This window comes from Musca domestica, unplaced genomic scaffold, assembly GCF_030504385.1.
Source record: "Musca domestica strain aabys unplaced genomic scaffold, Musca_domestica.polishedcontigs.V.1.1 34, whole genome shotgun sequence".
Lineage (NCBI taxonomy): Eukaryota > Metazoa > Arthropoda > Insecta > Diptera > Muscidae > Musca > Musca domestica.
In genome coordinates this window covers 10,770,429-10,793,809 of record NW_026712313.1, presented here as the reverse complement: position 1 = coordinate 10,793,809, position 23,381 = coordinate 10,770,429, and the positions used below count along the sequence as shown (strand labels likewise).

The 23,381-nt window shown below is 35.5% G+C and overlaps 4 protein-coding genes across 5 annotated transcripts; 2 read left to right on the top strand and 2 right to left on the bottom strand.

Moving 5' to 3' along the window:
• The first annotated feature begins 3,938 nt into the window (after nt 1-3,938).
• LOC101887983 (mannose-P-dolichol utilization defect 1 protein homolog) lies at nt 3,939-5,329 on the top strand. The gene is made up of 2 exons (XM_005191102.4): nt 3,939-4,403; nt 4,470-5,329. The coding sequence occupies exons 1-2, from the start codon at nt 4,319-4,321 to the stop codon at nt 5,159-5,161; spliced, it is 777 nt and encodes a 258-aa protein (XP_005191159.1). The 5' UTR covers nt 3,939-4,318; the 3' UTR covers nt 5,162-5,329.
• Nucleotides 5,330-8,948: 3,619 nt separating this feature from the next.
• Nucleotides 8,949-15,176, bottom strand: LOC101887604 (transmembrane protein 104 homolog). 2 transcript variants are annotated; one of them, XM_005191099.4, is made up of 5 exons: nt 14,555-15,176; nt 14,279-14,494; nt 13,820-14,145; nt 10,819-11,078; nt 8,949-10,742 (listed from the first exon to the last, which is right to left on the bottom strand). In XM_005191099.4, exons 1-5 carry the CDS (start codon nt 14,621-14,623, stop codon nt 9,961-9,963), a joined length of 1,653 nt encoding a protein of 550 aa, XP_005191156.2. In that variant the 5' UTR covers nt 14,624-15,176; the 3' UTR covers nt 8,949-9,960. The 2 variants fall into 2 exon arrangements, with proteins under 2 accessions (XP_005191156.2, XP_005191157.2); XM_005191100.4 differs by having other exon boundaries at nt 14,300-14,494.
• A 1,331-nt stretch (nt 15,177-16,507) lies between these two features.
• Nucleotides 16,508-17,318, top strand: LOC101887428 (inosine triphosphate pyrophosphatase). The gene is made up of 2 exons (XM_005191098.4): nt 16,508-16,817; nt 16,880-17,318. Exons 1-2 carry the CDS (start codon nt 16,580-16,582, stop codon nt 17,209-17,211), a joined length of 570 nt encoding a protein of 189 aa, XP_005191155.2. The 5' UTR covers nt 16,508-16,579; the 3' UTR covers nt 17,212-17,318.
• Nucleotides 17,319-18,509: 1,191 nt separating this feature from the next.
• On the bottom strand, nt 18,510-23,089 carry LOC101901774 (UDP-N-acetylglucosamine transporter). The gene is made up of 3 exons (XM_005191096.4): nt 22,785-23,089; nt 22,403-22,522; nt 18,510-19,766 (listed from the first exon to the last, which is right to left on the bottom strand). The coding sequence occupies exons 1-3, from the start codon at nt 22,795-22,797 to the stop codon at nt 18,829-18,831; spliced, it is 1,071 nt and encodes a 356-aa protein (XP_005191153.2). The 5' UTR covers nt 22,798-23,089; the 3' UTR covers nt 18,510-18,828.
• Nucleotides 23,090-23,381: the final 292 nt, after the last annotated feature.

Below are 23,381 nucleotides of genomic sequence, written 5' to 3'. Positions count from 1 at the left end.
ACCGTTGTCGTCGTCGCATAATGAAGTCGAAGCGACAATATTAGGGTTGTCGTTTTTTGTCGATAGCGATGAATTATTCCAATTATCATTGTCGATAAAACAGTCGACGGGAAGTCGGCTTTAGAGAACATCTGTGGCCGTAAAAAATTGATATTGTATTTTTTATTTGATGGTAATATCTTAACCATTTTGTATTTGATATTTGACCATGAAAATACCAGCAGCAAAACAATTTGGAGATATTGAAGTTATTTCCGACACTGGTCTAAGAAGATCCTAGCGCTAAAAGCCACAATGCTGTGGGCAATTGGAACAACGCTAATTTAGTAAAAACTTTTCGATTCTTTCGATTTTTTCCAAAGGTAGTTATTTTTACCCTAATTCCGGGAAACTATTTTTTATGGGGGACTTACCCGGTCCCGGGGCTCGAAAGGCCGGGTTCAAAACCCGTATCCACTTACCCAATATAGGCAATATAGGTTTGAAAATACCTATCCACAAGTGGTCACCACCGAAGGCCGGCTACTTACAAGTTCGAAGATGGGCTAAATCGGTCCATGATATCGTATAGCCCCCATATAACGTTACCTTAATATGCGGTATTTTCAAATTTTTCAATGGAATTGTCTGAAAATCCACTCAAGAAGTTCCTTCTGAGTACTTTACCCCCTGAATATTGCCCCCATATAACGATACTTCCCGATATTCGGTATTTTGATGATTTTAGCCACATTTTTCAATGGAATTGTCTGAAAATCCACACCAGCAATTTCTTCCGAGTACTTTACCCCCTGGAGAAAATTGTCTATATAGGTTCACGATATCGTGTAACCCCCATATAAGGGTATCCCCAATATTCGGTATTTTCATGATTTTAGCCACATTTGTCAATGGAATTGTCTAAAAATTAACACAACTTGTTCCTTCCGAGTACTTCACCTCCTGAAAGAGAATTGTCTATATATGTCCACGTTGTCGTATAACCCCCGATATTAGGTATTTTGATGATGTTAGCGACATTTTTTACCGGAATCGTTTCAAATTTGGTATATGTAGTTCTTAATGGATACTACAGTCTATCACAAAAAATTGCAGGTCCACGCCTTCGTATAGCCCCCATAAAACGGCACCTCCAGATATTCGGTATTTTGATGATTTTATCGACATTTACCACTGGAAATGTTTCAAATTTGGTATTTGTAGTTCTTAATAGATACTACAGCCTACAACAGAAAATTGTCTGTCCAGGTCCAAGTCTTCCTATACACCCCATTCAACGGCACCTCCCCATATTTGGAATTTTGATGATTTTAGCTACATTATTCACCGATTTTTTTTTTCAAGTTTCGCAATTGAATATTGTAATGGCTCATGACAAAAGTTGCCTATGCAGGCAATTCGGTACTTTTAAGAATTTAACAGAATTTTTACCGGATTTAATTTATTTATTTATTTATTTTTTTTTTTTTTTTTTGAAAATTGCCAAAAATGGTGGAAGGTATTCAAAGTTCGGCCCAGCCAATCTTACAGCTTTTTTAATTGTTTTTTTTTTTTTTCAAGACTATCTTATATGAATTGGATTGAATAGTTCTCGATTTTTAAAAAACATAACATCAGATTTTTAAATTTTTTCTTAATTTTGCACCGAATTTCTGATTGGATTTTTCAATTTTTTTAACCTTCTGTCGTAAATTTAAGAAATTTTTCAAACTATTCTTAGTTTATATCAAGATTTGGATATTTTTTGGAATTTTGTTAGGATTTTTATAAATGCCCTCTACAGGAAAAGAAAATGTGATATTTGCTTCAGTATTGTATTACTTAACCAAATCATCCTAAACTACTTATTCTATAACTATTAATAAATCAAAAAAAAATCATCAAAAATGTCATCCATCAATTGAAGACCTCTTTTCGATATACTACCAACATAATAACTCTATAAACTCTACTAATCCTCTAAATTTTTTCTCACCATTTCATTTTCATTTCTCTCATAATTTCAATTATTTTACTTAAATCCATTCTATGACAGTTTATTAAGTTGACATGTAATTATTTGGTGGATGTTTTCATCAGATTCCCCATCGATTATTATTTTTCTTATTTTTCTACAATGTTTTTTCTTCCTCTGAAGATGGACATAATGCTTTCTTATCTGGCCAAATGTAAGATTAATTTCCAAACACCTGCACTTAATTGGAATCCCACAAACACACACCCACATACAAACCCACACCGAGAGATGGCAATCACAAAAACTAATTGCAATTGCAATCACGCCTTATGAGTTTTTGGTTTTTAAAAGAGAAAAACCAACAATATTGTTGTCTTGGAAAAGGGGGTACATCGTATGGAGGGATGGGTTTTTATAATAAATTTAAGAATCTCCCGTATGGTTATTTATCCACTGTATTATGTACCAGACCTATAAATCTAAGTCCTAATGAAAAAATACCTCATTCCCTTCTGCACACCCTTTCAATTTCACACATTATTACAATGACAACTCCATCCCTTTTGGGGCAGAAACCAAATTGAGACTCAATTAAGTTTTAGATAAGACAAGTGCTTCCTTATGACTGCTGCTGATGTTGCTTGACCTCTGCCCTTTCATCGGGGGGAGGGGAAATAACAAATCACGGATGTGGTGCCCTGAAGTAAATAGTGTTGAGGTTTTGTAATAAAGGATGTTTTTATACCAATGTATGTTCAAATAGATTTTTCTATCTTCGTAGAATATTGTGTTGTTGTAAGCAATAGACCACAGAATTCAAGCAACAATTAATAATCAATTTTTGTCGAAATTATTGTTTAGTTCCAGAACTTTATTGATGATAAAACAATTTAAAAGAGAGACTTGTTAAATTCATTAGCAAAATGGCATTCAAAACTAACATACAAGCATGGTACAATGAATTCAAGGTAGGGCAGAACTACCATATGATTTAATTTTTTTATTTTCTTGGCTTAATATGTCATCTTTATTTGTTTATGTATGTGTTTTCTTTTCAATGACAAAAAATTGTTCAGAAAATATTCAAATTCGGGTGTTTTCAAAATGTTTATTTGAACGTATGCATCTACAAAATCTAGAGTTTTTGTAGCGAAATAATCCTCTAGAGATATATAGTACATGATTTTGAAAAGAAGTTTTGACCTTTCATTCAGTTATCGCGTTTTTCAATCATTTATTCAAAATAATGCATATGCATACAAGCATGGTACAATGAAGAGAAGGTAGGTCAACTTTGAAAAAATTGCAAGTATAGAGGTCTACCTGTTTGGCTTGTAATGTCAGAATTAGTATCAAAACAATAAAAAATCAAACAACTTGTTGCGATTATTTTGAATAAATGATTGAAAAACGCGATAACTGAATGAAAGGTCAAAACTTCTTTTCAAAATCATGTACTATATCTCTAGAGGATTATTTCGCTACAAAAACTCTAGATTTTGTAGATGCATACGTTCAAATAAACATTTTGAAAACACCCGAATTTGGATATTTTCTGAACAATTTTTTGTCATTGAAAAGAAAACACATACATAAACAAATAAAGATGACATATTAAGCCAAGAAAATAAAAAAAATTAAATCATATGGTAGTTCTGCCCTACCTTGAATTCATTGTACCATGCATACAAGCACATTTACAAAATTGAAGGTTATCCCGCTGTTTTTAATAAATATATAAAGAGTTAACCTCAGATACATCCATAGGAGGCTATAAATTCCGCTGGTGTTTGTTTACCTATAAGCAGAATACTCCATCGTGACGAAATTTTATTGTATAAACTGCAAAAATTTTATTTTTGTATTTAAATTTTAAACAGTAACACCCATTTCAACAATATCAGAGGCGCCCTGTCTTTTTATACGAATCACCCTGTAACATAAAACCACTGCTGTTTAACGTTGCAGCTAGTCTGTTATCCCAGTTGTTAAAATTCTTTTATTTATCGATTTGCCGTCTTTTTTGTTGTAGTCTGTTTATGTGGGTGCTTTGTACGAATAGAAAAATCAAATTCTTCAATTAAAGATAACAAATTCTAAACGTGTAAAGTTCAATTAGAGCCAATTTCATACAAACCAGCATAAAAAAAATCTCATATCTCTGGTGGTCAATTGACAGATAAGAAACAGCTGATTTGTTCATTGTTGCTGTTGGTGGTGGTGGTTGCTGTTTGTGAGTGCGTTGCTTGGTGAGCCAGAAGACGTGTCAATCAAAAGCCGGCGTGAAGAAAAAAGTACACGACATTTTTTCCCTCAAATAAAATTGGAACAATTATCTAAGCCAAAGGCGAACCCTCTAATATGGAAGTACTAAAGAAAGGTGCCTTGTTCCTCATGTCTGAGGAATGCTTCGATAACTATTTTGAGGAGCATAACTATTTTGATGGTAAGCAAATAGGTTAGCAATTAAATGAAACAAAACTAATTTATTTTACCCTTATTCCACCTACAGTTGCATGTTTCAAAGCATTGCTGAGCAAAGGCCTTGGTTTGGCCATCATTGCCGGCTCTCTGCTCGTCAAGGTACCTCAAGTCTTGAAGATTTTCAACAACAAATCTGGCGAAGGCATTAATTTGTTCTCCGTCCTTCTGGATTTGACCGCCATTACGGTACATATGTCCTATAGTTATGTAAGCGGATTCCCCTTCAGTGCCTGGGGTGACAATACCTTCTTGGCATTCCAAACGGCTGCCATTGCTGCTATGGTTCTGTTCTATGGCGGAGCAAAGGCCAAGTCATTGATATTCTGCGTCATCTATGGTTTGCTGGTATATGTGCTATGCTCTGGACTACTGCCCTTCAAAATTTTGGTCACCATTCAAAGCTTGAATATTCCGATTTTATTGACCGGCAAATTGTCACAGGCTGTGACAAATTACAAAAATGGTTCCACCGGCCAATTGTCCGCCGCCACTGCATTCCTATTGTTTGCCGGCTCATTGGCACGCATCTTTACCTCAATCCAGGAGACTGGTGATAACATGATGATCATGACATTCTGTGCTTCATCATTCGCCAACGGTGTTATTGTGGCTCAAATGTTATACTACTGGAATAAGAGCGGTACAAAGAGTGCTGGAGGAGCCAAGAAGGCTGCCGGTAAAGCTGCCGCTAAAAAGACAAAGAGCAAGAAAGTTGATTAAACTCGATGGGAGATAAGAAATAGTAATGTATATTTATTTTTAATACAATTACGATAATCGTAATGTGGGTAAATGAAAATGACATATTTTTTGTATAAAAAATAAAAATTAATAAAATTTATTTCAGTTGGATTTTAAAGTAACATGAAAAATTCTGTTAATAAGTAACTTTTTATCTTGGAACAAATTTAAAGTTAATGTAGTAAAAAAGGCTCCATTTTGAGCCGTTTTAGAAGATTTGTCATACGTTGTGACATGTTATTGAATCTAAAAAAATTAATCTTACGCTGCACCTCCTACCAATATTATTTGTTTCATTACCATTGGTCTATTTTAAACTCAATACATTTAATTTGGGGTTTATGTCCATGTATATAGAAAAAATCACCAAATTTATGACCTAACAAACTTTATCAAGAAATTAATAGATAATGTTGCTATTAATTATATGTTGATAAAGTATTTTGTATTTTGACTTCTTTACTCATATTAGTTACCACCTTACTAGTCAGTGGTGTCATATTAAATCAATATGTCATATGTCTGGCCAATGTCTCGAACTTTTGAATTTTTTTAGGTTACAGAAAACATTTTATTTTTCATTTGGTTTATTTAATTTTACACTTCCCAGTAAAAAAACGAATAAGAACAAAAGTCTCATACCTTCAATCTAAAATGATCGCAAAATTTTCTGTTAAGGAAGTCATCGTGATCTTTATGGAAGAAGGTCTCACGGTCTTGGTCTTTTATAAGGAAAAAATGGGGGGAGATAATGGGCAAATGTCATTAAACTGTATAAAGATTAGTTTATACAAGATCTCAAGCCGGTCAATCGCCTACATTTTTTTCTTTTCTTTTGATGACTGGGCTCTTAAAATGCATGGAAATGCCTCCCCTGACTTTTGTGCAGTTCAAGAGAACGTCTCTATTAGGGCTTTTCCTTACTGACCTAGATGATATCACTTTCGTCATTTTTTATTTTACGTTGCTGTTGTGAAAGACGGAATGTAGGTTCATAAGATTTGATCCTCATCTCGAATTCTTAAGACAAATATCCAGTCGAACTCAACATTGGACAGTTGAAAAAATCCCCTAAATTGAGATTAACTGAGAATATTTTTCGGCAATCGAAAAATATCACTAGTTTAAAACTCTCCAGTCGCAAATAAACGTTAACAACCTCATTCAAGTTCGAAAGATCGCATTATTTCCATCCTTTATTGTAGCAGCTCGTTCTGCTTGGTGTACCCTTTATTGTAGCAGCTCGTTCTGCTTGGTGTATCTCCGACAGATTTTCTGCACTTGTTCGGTCCATGAAAGAGATATATACATTTCAATCAAAGATTGTACCAAAGTTTCGGGAGAGTGCCATAGTTCAGTAGATTCAGCTTATTTATATGGAATCTGTGACTATCTTCAAGTTATCTTCGCCTTGTGTGTACCGTAGTTTTTGAGGGGCTGTAACTTTTTATATTTTTCCTTCATGTCCCCATAGTTCGGGTTTCCATTAAGGACATCTCGACACCCGATCCAATATTGAGAATGATACCACAATCGTAAAGTAGCCTCAGATTGGCAGGTCTCCTTCTCGATATAGACCTATAAAAGGGTAATAGTATAGGAATAGAGAGATCCTTACTAGAAGCTGTGGCTGTTTCTTATTAATCATCAGATAAACTCATTTTGATTAGGATTTTCTACCTTTCCGTGCATGGTGAATATATTCAAGCCTCCTGCGGTTCATCAGGTTCGGAGAACGAGACTGAATTTGAGTCAGATTTCTTCGTCTTACGTTTAAGGATTTTTTGAAGGATTATGACCTCATTTAGGTTGTTATTAAAACATGATAAATCAATTATAAAAAAAATGCATTAAAAAATAATTATATATTTTTTTAAATTATTAAAAAAATCGAGATTTTTCTAAAAAAAAAATAATAAATTTACAGATTTTTTTTTAAAAAAATTAATTTTTTTTAATAATTTAAAACTTTTTTAGAAAAATTGAAATTTTGAATTATTTTTATTTAATAAAATGTTTTAAAGTTCTAGCATGCTCATCTCGATGCCAAATGACAGAAAGGAAAGTGTGCCAAAATCAAATGATCTCTTTCATAATCAAATGTTCTTGATTACTATCAAATCTGCATACTACCCCGTCAAAGGACTTTGACCCCATTTTTTGCATTAATTGCTTTCTTTTCGTTTGGGTCAATCCGTTTTCCCGTTTTAAGTAATACCATTGAGGTGTCAAAATCGCATGTCTAGATTTTATTGGCTCATACGAAGAACAATCGCTCATTTGAATTCTTCGAAGTTGGGCAGGTCTTCTCGAGGAAGACCTACGGTAGGGGAGAGTAATGAGATCTCGGAGATCTCTTTTGTTATCCGAATCTAACATGCAGAGATTCGTCATATTCATCTTGATTAGGAACTTATTTCTCATCGTCTTAGAACAGACAAACCGATCGTTAGACTTCCTTCCAAATTTAACCGACTGTTAACATTTATTTTTGGCGTGGTCTCCTACGTGTCGACGATTTTGGAAGAAAAGTACTAAAAAGGAACGTGTCCCCAACTATCACCAGTCCTGTGGCGTACCAGTCTCGTCATTTTCATAAAAACTTTGGCATTTTAAATCAATTTTCGGATACTACACTCCTTCAAAATGTTTATAAACAAAAAAAGCCCGACGTCAAGGAAGTGGACGGCAAAAAACCGCAACAGCAGCAGAAATGGTCACGTCACAGTGGCCGAAAATGGCTCGTGAGCTGAACATATCGCAATATTCCATTCGGTAAATATTGAAAAATGAGCTCGGGGTAAAGCCATTGAAATTCCAAAAGCCATTGGTCCAAAATACCGCAGAACAACATTCGGGCAGCGTGTGACGGGTTCAATGGCCGTTTGAAGGCCATAATTCGTTCCAAAGGTGACCAATTCGAACAATTCTAAACTTATTCTAAAATTTGATGCTATTTCCGACATTTTTTTGGTTTCATTCAATAAAATTTAAAAAAAAAAAATTAAAAATCATGGCGTATGACTTTGTTGCAGTTTTTTCATCTCACCCTGTATGTACATATAACAGCGGCATGCCATAGAGTAAAAGTAGCTTTTGGCAATAGTCTTTTTGATTGTTCCAACTTAACACCTATAAATTAACACTTGACCAAAAATGCCATTAACACATGAGTGCAAAACAGCTATGCTCTTTGTGTGGACCATCAAACACAGATGACTTAACAGCGGCACAATTAATGCTTGAGTAAAAGTTGATGACAAATTCAAATTTCTATGCCAAGAATTGAGTCAGTAACAGGTACTTCAAATAGAAGTTGAACAGTATTCTGGTTTACATACTAATAAACGTTTTGATTTATGGCAATGGTTTAACATTTACAAGTTATGTGACTTTACAGTTCCCTTATAAAAAAATAAGTTGTTTTCTTTATTTTATATTTAAAATATATATTTAAAGTTTTAATATATTCAACTCGCTTTTTTTAAAATATACTTTTCTGCTTCTTAGGTTCCATGATGAAATTAAAAAAAAAAATATATGAAAAAAAATATTTTATAATTATAACATTGGTTCTCATGGACTTGACCCACATAACTAATTCAGTTCCGAGTTATGTACATATGTGTATATAATCTATAGATGTATATGTAAAACACTAATATGCTTAAATACTAATAGGTTATGATACATAAAAACTATTGCAAATCTCACTTAAATGCTAATTTACAAAAATAAAAAGTAGATTTTTTCAACATTTTTTACCTTTTCATTTTTTTTTTTTGTGGTAAAATGTACTTTCTAGGAAGTTATTGGTTAATAGTTTTCAGATCATTGGAGGGTATAATTTGTGTGTGTGTATATATATAATAAAATTTCAGTTTCTTTTCAGATTGAGCACATGGACTTGTGTAAACGTTTTTCTGGCTTACCAATCGATTGCTTTATAGCTTTCGACGGAGATGCCATAAAACGGAAGACGTTTTTTTTTGTTTTTGGTAAAAGAAAACTTTTAGTTTCCCTTTTTTTGAGAGTGGGAGAGAGCTGAAGTCTTATGTAAAATGTAGTCCATATTAGGATATTTAGGACTTGGTTTTTAAAGTTTTTTTTTTTTTAAGTTTGTGATATGAGAATGAAGGATTATCTCAAATATCTCATTCTATGAAAATGAGTATTGGAATATTTTCATTTGAGAGATCGAGAATTGGGTTGTTGTTCACCCTACCTCTTTTTTGTTCTTTTTTTTTTTTTTGGAAAATACCTAGGACGTTTACATGGCAATACAGCTTTTAATGAACGATTTTTTGAAATTGAAGAGTCTGAGAAGAAAATAGAATTTCTAGGACTCAAAAATTTTTATATTTTTTTTTGAGTTAATGAAGAAATGAAGGGAGAATAATAATGAGATTATTTCAAAACACTCTTCACCTTTAACTCCATGAAGGAAATTTTCCTTTTAAGACATTTTTTGTACCAGAATTGCGAATAAAAATTTTATTGGGAAAATTTTGCCAAAATTATTTTCGTATTTGGGCATTTTTTATTGGCCGTATAACAAAATTTGTTTATAACAAATTTGGTTATAAGCTATTGTTGGCAACTATAATTCGATTTCGTTTTTAGCTAAAGAAATGCCTTATCGTGGGAAAGTCATACATTGAAAGAAATCTTGGATATACAGTTCTCAAAATATAAAAATCGGTTATTGGATCTTCCATCTAAAACCCACAACATTTCTTTCATAAAAAGTTTCTACTCTGTATTGCTTGGGGGATACTTCATGCCGACGAAACATCCAAAAAGAAATTCAATGTCACCAGACTAATACAGCCCAGGGACCAGAGCAGAACAAACACCAACCAATATGGACTACGGAATGGACTATGGAAATCATTTACCACACCACTGCCCAACAATTCACGGCATGTATTGCGGGCATAGTATACCAAAGCAATTGGTATTATATATTGGATGGCAGCACCAGCATAACTTCCAGTAAATGCCACCAAACTGGTAAGACTCTCCGTAAAATATGTTATGGCAAAGGGTGGTATCACCGTCAGCATGGGAAACAAAATGCGTCGCACAAAATAATTATACGATTCAATGCGGCTTGTATCCAAACATAGAGTTAATAAATTATTCCTTAACGTTATGGCAATGATGGGGAAACTGGCCGATAATGTAAAGACCGGAAACAAGGCCAAAAAGTAATCAATTCCCACCAACAGCTCCGCAGCAAAGCTATGGTCATCCGTTTGATCGGGTATAAAATTCAATGTGTATAAATCTTCCAAACGATCAAATGCAAATATTCCCGTCATAGCCAAAAGCAAGTAGAATAAGCATATAACCAAATAGTCGGCACACAGAATACGACCCACGGCCATCTTATCACGTATGGGTGCCAAAAGACTGGGCAACGAATGATGACACATAAACGAGTAGACACAAGCACCAAACAGAGCAGGTATGCCATAGATATTCATGGACACGGGATGACCTTTAGCACCGTCCGTAATGAGCAGTTTCAATGCAAGCGAGATCATGAGAAGGAAAGCTAAAACGAATTAAAAAATGGAAACAATCAATATTTTTCTATGCTTTCTGTATGACTCTACGACCAGTCTACTCACCGCACCATCGAAAAATTACAGTAATGATTTGCAAATATTTTGTCTTTTGTACACTAAACGCCGCGAATGGTCCAAAGAGGCAAATGAAACCCACCAGAAACAAACGATAAACCGTTAAGCGTGACAATGTGTTATTTTGCCAGCATAGCTTAATGGCATCTTCGTCGGTTTCATTATTGGCTGCTGATAAATTCCATGATGATTCAAGCTCAAAATCGAGACTGGTGTAGTTGGAGGGAGTGGTGGCATTGGGATGATCACTACAAAAATAGAAAAAAAAAACAAAAGATTAAATTTTAATGTGGAATTTAAAAATGTACGTTTTCAAGGAAGAGAAAAACTCATTTGGAATAAATATATTTTCTTTGTAATAGACAAAACACCGGTTTGGAATTGTGACTAAAACACCCAAAAACCCGTAAATCTATCGGTACAGTTATATAGGGGTTATACCAAAACGTGGACCTATATAGCCAATTTTCAATACCAAAAGTCCTGTAGACCTAAAACACATCTGAGTTAAATTTTATTAACCTTCTTCACTTTGTTCTGAAGCTACAGTGATTTCCAAAAACAGACGGACGGACATCGGTAAATCAACATAGAATTTAAGCTTTACAAGTAAAATAGTATCAGTCGGTTTTGTCGACAGATGTATACCCCTAGCCTTGAGTTATGACTATTCAAGTTGTTGACCCTCCATGGAGTAGGTTCCGAAGCAGTTGACGAATATTGGCCAATTCGTATCGGACCTAGGACTGAAATAAATATTGCAACGTTTCAGATTTGAACTATATCGCCTACTTTCCTATATTTTATATGAGATATGTGCAATTTTTTGAAAAATATGGAAATATACATGAGGTAACAGATATAGCAGACCGAAGCATTCACTTTTCATGCTTCATCTAATACAGATAATAAATATTGGTATGGGTAAATTTGAAGAAAATCCAACTTTTATATCCAATTTAATTCGAAATCATAAATTTCGATTAATTATATATTTATATCAGATTTCTGGTAAAGAGAAATATTTAGATATAGCAAGGTGCAAAAAGTCGTCGCTTGTTTCGCAAGTTATGACAGATATAAGTATTCAAAATTGTGACCATTTGTATGTGAGGTACCCGAAGGGGTTGGCAGATATATATCATCTTCACAACAGATCTTACGTTAGCAAAAATATTTGGATGCGTGAAATTTGAAGGGAGTTGGATGCTTATTTCGATTTCTTTGATCGTTTTTTTTTTTTTTTTCAAAAATCTTGAACCCTATGTGGGGAGGTACAAGAAGGAATCGTCCGATTATAACAGTTCTCGTGTTGATGGAAATATTGAGATGTGTCAAGTCTGAATGGAATCGGGTGTTAATTTTGCCTTTAATGAGCTTCATGGTTACTTAAAGTGTTGACCATTTCTGGGGGAGGTACCAGAAGGAGTGGACCGATGTATCCCAATTTCACACCAGACGTTGGGTTAATAAAAATATAGTGTTCGATTATGAGCTTCATGAATATTCAACATGTTGACCCTTTGTGGGGGAGGTACCTGAAGGAGTAGACCGATATATGCCATCTTCGCACCTGACCTCGGATTAATAAAAACATTGTGATGTTTGTAATTTGAAGACAAACGGACTCTAACATCCCATTTTATAAGAGTTATAATTATTTAAAATGTTGACCCTTGAGGGGGGAGGTACTTGATGGGGTGGACCAATATTGCTGATTTGTTTGTTTTTTAACAAACTGCTAGACAACGAATGTTTTCTCATCGGAGAAAACCAAATTCGGCAGTTCGCCACTTTCGGCCAAGAGAAGCAACTATTTAGCTCTTTTGAATCAATTTTCTTTCTATAGCGGTGTAAGTTCTTGCACTTTTTGGAATTTTAATGGCTTTACCCCGAGCTCATTTTTCAATATTTGGCGAATGGAATATTGAGATATGTTCAGCTCACTAGACATTTTTCGGGCACTGCGCCGCGGGTTTCGATCAATTCGCTTCTTTACTGTTTGAACCATTTCTGTTGATGTTGCTGTTTTCTTCCGTCCACTTCCTTGACGTCGGGCTACGCTACCAGTAGATTATGTAAATGCTGGAGTGCTCTAACGATAGCAACTTGTGGTTTTCCAGTCAAATATGAAGAAATCACACTATCACGCTTGAATTCCATCACGAATAACTTTTTTCCTGGACAATTCTCACCAAAATGCTTTTGTACGCTTGTAAACAATATTATGAGCTGTCACTGAAACAATTTTAACAGCTGTCGGACGAGTGGCTTAGAAATGACAGCAGTCTGAAGTTGGTTGTAGTTTTTTCATCTCACCCTGTATACTGAATTTTCAATAACCCCTACAAAATGTCCTTTCCAGTTTCATTATTATGGATCTTTTCAGATTTTAAAAAGTTTGTTCCGGTAGATGTTCCTTTAAGAAATTAATGATGACAGGTATCTTTGTTCTTCAAAAATATTGTTTAAAAACCAAGGCATTCAAAATCCCTATTTAATCTCGTACAGTTTTTAGATTCATGCAGTTGGTTTAAAATGAATATAAATCTCAGCTAGTTTGAGACTTATCGCTCTACGACTTAATTTGCATGAAATTAACTAAAATTGTTTAAAATTGCTACCTGTTGCCTGTTAAAAGACAGATGTTAACAAAATTACTACGGGGATTTACGCAGATTATCCGTATAGAATTGTTTTCAAGTTCATAACACAGCTGGTTTAACGAATCGAGCGATCAAAGTAGGTAATTTTGCCACTGTCTAAAAATAAGATACAGTTTTCTTCACTCTGAAACCTTTGAGGTAGGGCAAGCGTTTTTCATAATTTTCCTCCTTTCTCTTAGCAGAGTTATGAAGAGGTTTTGCAAATACCCATCAGTTGATGTGATTGATTACCTTGCATGTGTGAAAAATGAGTAGTGGTCGTCCCACTTTTATTTGTTGTAAAATGAGTCCGATAAAATTTCAAACAATCTTTGTTTACTTACCAAAACAAATCACGCAAACTTTTGGCCACTGCCGCTGAATAAATGCTCAAATCGCCATACAAATAAATTGAAATGCACAAATAGAATAGAACACGGCCAACATCGTTGAAGAACAACGTTGCCATTTCACCCAATTCGAATTTCTCATCCAGTGTGTAATATTGCAATGTGGAATGTTGTGCATATATGGGCATACGTTCCAGACGTGCCGATGCATCCACCTGTTGTTGATGGGACAATAGGGCAGCGGTTGGATCATCTGTTTCAACATCGGTTTCACTTTCGACTGCCAGCGAATTTCCGCGTACATCTTCACGGGAATCAAACTGTGGGGTTTATGAAAAAATAAAAACAAATGCAATACATTTTACTTAAATAATCTGTATACCCTATGAACTAAGGGTCAGGGTTATAAGTGTATATATATATATAAATCTATAAAAAGTGGGGGATGCCTACATCATAACTACGTTTAAGAACCTGTAAGTTTTGCCACGTTTTTACAGCATTTGCTGAGGCCATTGCCTCAATGATAAATGTCACGGTTATGTACGAGATAACAGCCAGCAGCAGAATCACAATCAATGATAGCAGCCATCCTGCTTTGGCGAACACTCCCGGCAGGGTAAGGGCACCAGTGCCCACAATTAAATTGAAAACAAATATGAAACCAATCTGGAAAACAAAATTGTATTATTTGCATATATTATTTGGGTATAAAAGCTACAAACTTACCCATGTTGGATATGATGCTGCCTGGCTATTGACACCAGCATTGCTGCCAGAGCTTCCTCTTTCAGGCATTTTATTTTAAATAGATTGATGCAAATTCTTCTCGCTGCTGGCTGGCTACACTCCAGGCCACTGAACGAATGCAACTACTGTTGCTCTTCTAGTGGTTTGAAAGGCCAATGCTATTCGCTGGATACTGAATTGCTCAGTTCTGGGAAAAGTTGAAAGTCGATAATGATAAAAGAAATGAATATTTTATTGTGGATTTTGTTTATATTGGTCTGGCTCTGGCTCCTATCGTATCCGACGTTGTTTTCATGTCATGACCAATGCCTCGTTCTTTTGATACTAATTCTGCGGGTTTTGCATTTTCCCAAGCTGGGACTTCTCTTATCTTCTTTGTTGCTGTAACGCTGTAATCTCTTTTATTCTGTTCAATAGTTTGTTTGTTGCTATTGTTTTTGCAGTATTGAAGCGTTGTTGTATTGCTGCTGATGATTTCTGTTTTGGCCTTTCTTTGTGTATTTATTTTATTATTTTCGCGTAGATGATTGTACACACAAATACGCTTTACATGTTGTTTTGCGTTGGTCTTCTTGTTTTCGAATGACGTTCTTTTTGTGTACGTTTTTAAATTTCTTTTTCTTGCTTTCTTCTCCATTAGGGTACTCTCATTCAGGTAGGTATTTAAAAAGCATCTCAACTGACAATTGAGAGTGAGTGATAAAATTTGAGAGAAAATCAGGCTGAGAGAAAATGATAATTTCACTCAACACACGTTATTAAACAAAAATGTAGACGCATAATGGAAACGTTACGCGTTTTTGATAATTGGTAAATTGAGGGGCTAAACGAATCCCATATATCAACAAATTACATATGTTTTAATTGTACTTTCACAGTATAGGGGATTTAATAAGCCCGTTGGAATTCCATTGTCATATTCCCATAAATTGCTTGTTCGAATAAATTGGGGTATCTTCGGCATAAATTGTCATTTTGAAAAATCTTGAGAAAATATCATATTTTTTACAAAATTTAATAATTTTTAAAAACAAGGGAAGAAAACATTAAGATCAGCAGGGCCGAATTTTTAATGCCACCACCATTAGGAAGAAACTTGAACATTTTCAAAACTAATCCGTCGGAAAATCGCGCTCTAATGAAAACCGTTATATGAGGGCTATGCGAAGACATGGTCCTGCATAAGTAATTTGTGTCATAGGCTGTAGTAAATAATGTCGCAAAAATCATGAAAATACCGAATATCGTGCGGTACCGTTATATGGGCGCTATACTAAAACGTTGACCTATTTCGATAATCCTCTTCTAGGGGGAAAAGTACCCAGAAGGAACTCCTTGAGTGGATTTTAAGATAATTACATTAAAATATTTGGCTGAAATCATCACCGAATATTCGAGGGGTAGCGTTATATGGGGAAATAGGATATCATAGACCTATGGGTCTCACAAGTAATTATTGTGTGAATTTTGAGACAATTCCGTTGGAAAATATGGCTGAAATCATCAAAATACCAACTATCGCGAAGTAACGTCAAAAGACTGATTTGTGCAAAATTTTAGCTTTCTATCTTCATACGTTTTGACTGTAGCTTGATTACAACAGATGGACGAGCGGGCAGGGCAAAATCGTCTCGGAATTTTACGCTGATCAAGAATATATATACTTTGTTGGGTCTGAAATTCGTACGTCTTGCTAGAACGACACATCCAGTTTGTTAGTAACATTTCCAATGCAGAGTCCTCAATATTAAATGTGAGATTTCTAGCCATTTACCATATTTTTTAAAGACTTATTTTATTTATTTTTCGTTGTGTACTCCACTGTTGTTCCTATTTCAGTAATTCATTCACTCAAAGGAACATCGTTAATCGTTGAACTAGTTTCTTTGCTTTTTTAGTGAATAGTTCAATTGAACTATTGCTACCGCATTCTATTTCTTTGCACATTACATTCGTAAACACACAACAAGAGAGCACGTTGACATCAGCCACCCACTTGTCAACATGTCCCGACCAATTACGTTTGTTACCGGCAATGCTAAGAAACTGGAGGAATTGGTGGCCATACTGGGTCCCAACTTCCCCAGGCAAGTGATATCCAAGAAAATCGATTTACCCGAACTGCAGGGAGAAATCGATGAGATTGCCATTAAAAAGTGCAAAGAAGCCGCCCGTCAAGTTGATGGACCCGTACTGGTTGAAGACACCTGTTTGTGCTTCAATGCTCTGAAGAATTTACCAGGTAATTTGTCAAATAAATATCCATATTAAATATCCGTTGATTTTTTCAATTGATCCCCTCAGGTCCATACATAAAATGGTTTTTGGAAAAACTGGAACCAGAAGGTTTACACAAACTCTTGACCGGTTGGGAAGATAAGTTGGCAAAGGCCGTTTGTACATTGGCATTTTCTGAAGGTCAGGATAGTGAACCCATACTATTTCAAGGTGTAACGGAAGGCACAATTGTTGAACCACGTGGTCCCAGAGATTTCGGCTGGGATCCAATTTTCCAACCCAATGGCTATAATTTAACCTATGCAGAGATGCCAAAGGCGGAGAAGAATAAAATCTCACATCGTTTCCGTGCCTTAGATGCTCTACAAAGACATTTTGTAGAGGGCAGCTCTAAATGAAAGCCAAGTATGAAAACGTATTGACCAAAGTTTGACCTAAGATGCTGTAAATTGTGGAACTTTAAGAAATAAAATGTTTTTAAGATGTTTATAAAACAGAAAGTAAACGGGATTTTCAATAAAAAGTAAAGAGCTTTAGGTGGATATTTTTTCAAGGACTAATAGACCAATAGTCATGGATTTTTAAAGAACACTTTTTCAACGACCTCAACTCCAATAAACGTGGATTTTTAAAGAATATTTTTTAAGGACCAATAAACGTGGATTTTTGAAGAATATTTTTTCAAGGACCAATAAACGTGGATTTTTAAAGAATATTTTTTCAAGGACCAATAAACGTGAATTTTTAAAGAATATTTTTTCAAGGACCAATAAACGTGGATTTTTTAAGAATATTTTTTAAGGACCAATAAACGTGGATTTTTTAAGAATATTTTTTAAGGACCAATAAACGTGGATTTTTTTAAAATATATTTTTTCAAGGACCAATAAACGTGGATTTTTAAAGGATATTTTTCAAGGACCAATAAAAGTGGATTTTTAAAGGACCAATAAACATGGATTTTTAAAGAATATTTTTTCAAGGACCAATAAACGTGGATTTTTAAAGAATATTTTTTCAAGGACCAATAAACGTGGATTTTAAAGAATATTTTTTCAAGGACCAATAAACGTGGATTTTTAAAGAATATTTTTTCAAGGACCAATAAACGTGGATTTTTAAAGAATATTTTTTCAAGGACCAATAAACGTGGATTTTTAAAGAATATTTTTTTCAAGTACCAATAAACGTGGATTTTTAAAGAATATTTTTTTCAAGGACCAATAAACGTGGATTTTTAAATATATTTTTTCAAGGATGGATTGGATTTTTAATGAATATTTTTTCAAGGATGGATTGGATTTTTAATGAATATTTTTTCATGGATGGATTGGATTTTTAATGAATATTTTTTCAAGGATGGATTGGATTTTTAATGAATATTTTTTCAAGGATGGATTGGATTTTTAATGAATATTTTTTCAAGGATGGATTGGATTTTTAATGAATATTTTTTCATGGATGGATTGGATTTTTAATGAATATTTTTTCAAGGATGGATTGGATTTTTAATGAATATTTTTTCAAGGATGGATTGGATTTTTAATGAATATTTTTTCAAGGATGGATTGGATTTTTAATGAATATTTTTTCAAGGATGGATTGGATTTTTAAAGAAAATTTATTCAGGGAAAAATATCTTTCAGGGGTCTTCTACACGTAGAACCAACACCAACATTCAATTAAAACGCATTGATTAACATCTATTATTAAAATATATATATTTTGTAGAATGCGGTCGCGTCGGTGTTTCTTTATATATACAATATCGTTTCATTACTTTGTAAAATTATGCTTAATTTTTGCTTATTTTGCTTATTGTAAAAAAAGATCGGTCGGTCAAGTGTATTTTCACCTACATGGCCATCGTAAGTTTGTAGTTGTTTTGGTGAAAACAACTCTATCGTGATAGTTGTAGGTTGTAAATACTGCAACGAGTCATAAGTTCCGAGTCCAAAATGTAGAAAAACATTTACATATTGCATCACTCTCCTCCAGCCGGCTGACTGCAGTATTTAAGGCAATAGCTTCTCTTCATCGGGACGCAGGGGTCCACCACTGCTTGTCACCACTTTGATGGGACCCACTGAATTTGTTGCCTTCTTATTGGGGTCATAACCATATAAAAATATCGAAACTATTACCAAAGCAGCACCAAAGGCAAATTTAAATGTTAAATTGAAATCGAAAATATAAATAGAGGCAACACACGAAATGATGATGGCCAGAGAAGTGGCAAATCCTTTGAGTATGTTATCGGCATATTTTACAACAACGGCCACAATGAGACCACCACCGGCCTGCAGCATTACCAAATACCAAATAAACAGATCATAACCGAAGAAGAAACCATGTTCGAATATTTTCGAGGCATCACTGACGAAACAGGTTATGGCACCGAAGGGCAAACTCAACAGCGACAACTGGACATTACGCATCCACACGGAGATGTCAGCCCCCTTAAGAATCTTCTCAAAATAGATGCCAGCAAACCCGGAAAGAAAACAGGCACCCAAGGCGGCCATTAAACCCAAGAAACGATTTTGTTCAATGCCATTTGTAGTTTGTGATGCAGCTGCGGCCGCCGAGGCATCTGTTACGGTTTGGGCCAACTGTACCATTACTACGCCAACCAGCAGCAATACCAAAGCTCCCCATTGGGTGCTCAAGAGTTTTTTACGCAATATAACTACGGCAAACATAGCTGTGGTGAGGATTTTCAATTGATATGTCACCTGGTAGGTGGCGGCATCCAAATGCGAGGCGGAAACATAGAGTAAATTGTTTTGTACAATATATACAAGCGAGGGAACGCATACTTTCAGCGTATCTGTTGGATTGGCAATGATGGTTTTGTGCAAGGTCTTGACGAATTTCTGGAAATCTTTACCCTCCTCGTTAAAGACCAAAATCAAACATGTTATCAGCTTTACAAATTCGGACATTAGCACAGCTGTGGGAGAGAACATAATATAAAAAATTAGTAAGAGTTGTGATAAAAATAAAATTAGTAGATTTTGCAAAAGCAGAGGAAGTAGTAGATTTTTTTTAAATTACATTTCCTTTGGGACACCCTATAGTTTTTAAACATTTTTATTAATTGATTTGTGTGTGCGGTGAGGGGAACTAACATCATCATTCTTATCTATTTGTTTAGAAACTCCCATTATTCAAGTGGTACAAGAGACATTCTACCGAGTGAAGGTTAAAAGAAAAAAATTCATATCGCATTTTACCGGGAACCCGAATATCGTTGTTAATTTATTGATAAGAAATGTTTTTTGTGTGTCTGGGTATATTGCACATTTATCGATATACACAAAACATTGTATGACCATATAGAAAGAGGTGGTAAGAAAGTCGCAAAGAAATAACTCAAGTATGGTGGGGTCGACTAAATGATTAGTTAGAAGACTATTAAAGAGAGATACTTCCAAAATGAATGCGATATATGACACAATCGATTTTTAGCAGGGACGTACTGGCACTACACAGACAACGACCTTATCTTAAAAATGTAGAAAAACTCGAAAGTAGGCCAAGAATACGAGCCCCGTCTCGTCGTTCTACGTTTATTCGCCCCAGTTAGCAGCACCTCAATTTACTACCTTCTTTTCCAGCCACTGGCTGAGCGGTGGAATTAGTCGCCTTCAAAGAATACGGCAATTCAGCAGACGTCTGGCAACTCATCAGATAAAACGCACTTGTGCCCTCTTTGTCCAATTTGGATTCTCCCATTTCGCCGTTGTAACAGTTTGAGTTGATGAAGCTGCTGAAGAGCTCGGCTGAGTCAGTTTTGAGGGTATAGGGAAAGATTTCAATTTATCTTCTTATTATTGGGAATCTGCGGTTGCGTAGATCTAACCGTAGTCATATCTTCCCTAGATTTGGAGGGAGGCACCTTCGTTCTGGCGGCTTAGAGGTTGTTGTTGTTGTAGCAGCTAATACTGCTGTGTTCGTTCTGACTCCTCTCAATCGGGTTCTGCCACTAAGTCCAGTCTCAAAAAGGATGCAACCTGTAGGGGTTGGGTCCTCAATGAGACTGGAGTTAGGTGAGAAGGTTTGGCTGGACAGCAGAACGGGCAGCTCTCGCTCTTCAGCTGCGATGAGAGGGGGATGGTCTCCTAGTACAGTATTCACTCTATACCCTTCTATGACTTCTGAGACCGCGTAAGAGTGAATACTATTCAGTCCCGCTTGATAGGCCTGTTGATCTAGAGGCTCTCCCTTATACCTCTGTACCTCTCTCTCTACGTCATGAAGGTCTTTCCTTACGTGTCGGTCCTATAACTTTTTAAAGTTCAACAAGGTTTCCTTATCAACTCCCCTAGTGCTGCCAGCCTGAGACTTGAGAACCTGTTCCAACTTCTAAACTTATCGAATGGGACTCAAAAGACCTTGGCGTAGTTGGTGGTCGGAATTACAACACCATCGACCTGCAATTTCAAAGATAGCCTCATCTCCGCAGACCATGTGGAGAAAAGTGTGGTTGTCGATTTAGTGGCGTATATCTTTATATTCCTCGCAGTGAAAAAGGTGGTTAGAGCGTTGTGAGCGTTTAACCGATCGCATATGTCATCTATGATGAGTCCGGACGCCACGAGCGTACAATCATCTGCGTACGTTATTATCTCTATGCCGTCTGGAGGGTGTGGAATGTGAACGCTCGATTTCTTGTTTCTGAATTCCACGTACGACTGGCGTCCACACATGTAGTTTACGTTTCAAACTTGGGCGGAGGCCGGTGCGTTCTGCATGCGTTTATCTTTTGCTTCCGTGGATTAAGGGGGGTTTCCCAGAAGACTTCAGGAATAGTATCCTGACTCGCCCTAGCGATCCCATATCGTACAACAATTTAATGGATTGCTTTTGTCTCCAATCCAGCAGATAGACTGATTCACTGTCCGAACTAAATGATAATTTTATCGAGGTTGAGGTAATTTTCTCACTTGTAACTAGATTGACTGAAAGTGCCAAGGTGTCCACGCCAGCATCAGTTGAATTTATTTTTGTGTTTTTGTGGTCGGGTTTTTTCGTAACATTTTTATGAAGTGACTGAGTTCGACTATGGCTTAGCCTCCATACAAAGGACTTGGTGGCTTAAAATAATATTCTTCCAGGCGTTCTGGTTTCTTAGTCAAGCTGGTTGTTTTGTATGTCCCTGTAAAGTGAGACAGGTGGATATGAAGAGTCTCACTGAGTGTCACAAAAGACCATTTGGAAATGGATCCCTGATGTCAAAGCCATTAAAAAACGACTCTAATAAAACATGAAATTATTAACACAACATTTGCTTTTATACCTTGGGTTTAACGACAGATCCCCATCTCAGCCTAATATCATACATTTAATTGTGGCACGTTTTGAGTTAACCACTTGACTTCTATGTATGTATGTACCTTCTTCGACACCTCAAACTCAAAATAACTTCATTTGCGACGTAAAAAACACTTTAATATCACATCACACACAATGCTATCCCCATCTATAACCTGTTCACCTGCGGGCAATAAAATAAACATATCTTTGTCTACGGCACACATTATAACTACTTTTTCCACACATAATTTTTTCCTCCAGCTAACTTACCCGTTGAACTAAGGAATATATCGCCCGGTCTCGTTCTGGCATAGCGCATCGATAGACCCAGGATTGCATTCTGTAGGGTTAATGTTATCAAACTGATGTACTTCAGGTGATTGGCGTTTACTAGAAATGAAGAATGAAATGGTATGCAATTGTTAAAGATTCCCATTTGTGGACAATTAAAGCCGGCCCTAACAATGACAACACCGCACAAACAACAAGAGATGTATGGTTGAATGATGATTAATTTCACATCAAATAGAACTCCACACGACAATTAGTTTTTGAAAAGTTTGCGGTAATGGCATTGAATTGTTTGTCTGGCTGCCTGGTTTGTTAGTTATTTCCAAAGTGGTGGTTGTGTCTATTCTCATTCATGACTTACTGTGTATATTCATTTTGTTGTATTGTTGCACTTGGATGGTAGCCTCCGTCGCCGCCGTCGTGTAATAATTCTTATTGACAAGGGAAAAACAGCTGTATAAACTTCACTGGTCCCTTTGGGCTACAATTTTCTTTTTGGATGCTGCCCGTTGCCACTGCCTTTTTCTTTCGGGCAAATATTTAATTTATAAATAATAGGTAATGTATCACATTCGCCTCCTTTGCTGCGATGATTGATTTCCGGGCGGCGCAATCAATGGGTCTCGTTCCGATTGGAGCTTGATCAAACAATCTCAAAGAAATGAACGATAGAAATGTCAAAATTCCACGTAAACAAAAAATATGGTGAAGAGAGCGGCAAGTTTTCATTCAGAGATTCGCGCTCTCTCTCTCTCTCTCAGTTGTTTGTGTTTGTTTACTTTTGTTATTGCGTGACTGCGTCTTTTCAGAGTTGGCATCTCTATACCGATGTAATAGTTTGAAAAGTAATTAATTGATACATTTATAATAATTTTAATTATAGTAATATTAATATTATAATAACTTTATATTATTTCAGTTGTATTTGATGTAATAGTTTGAAAAGTAATTAATTGAT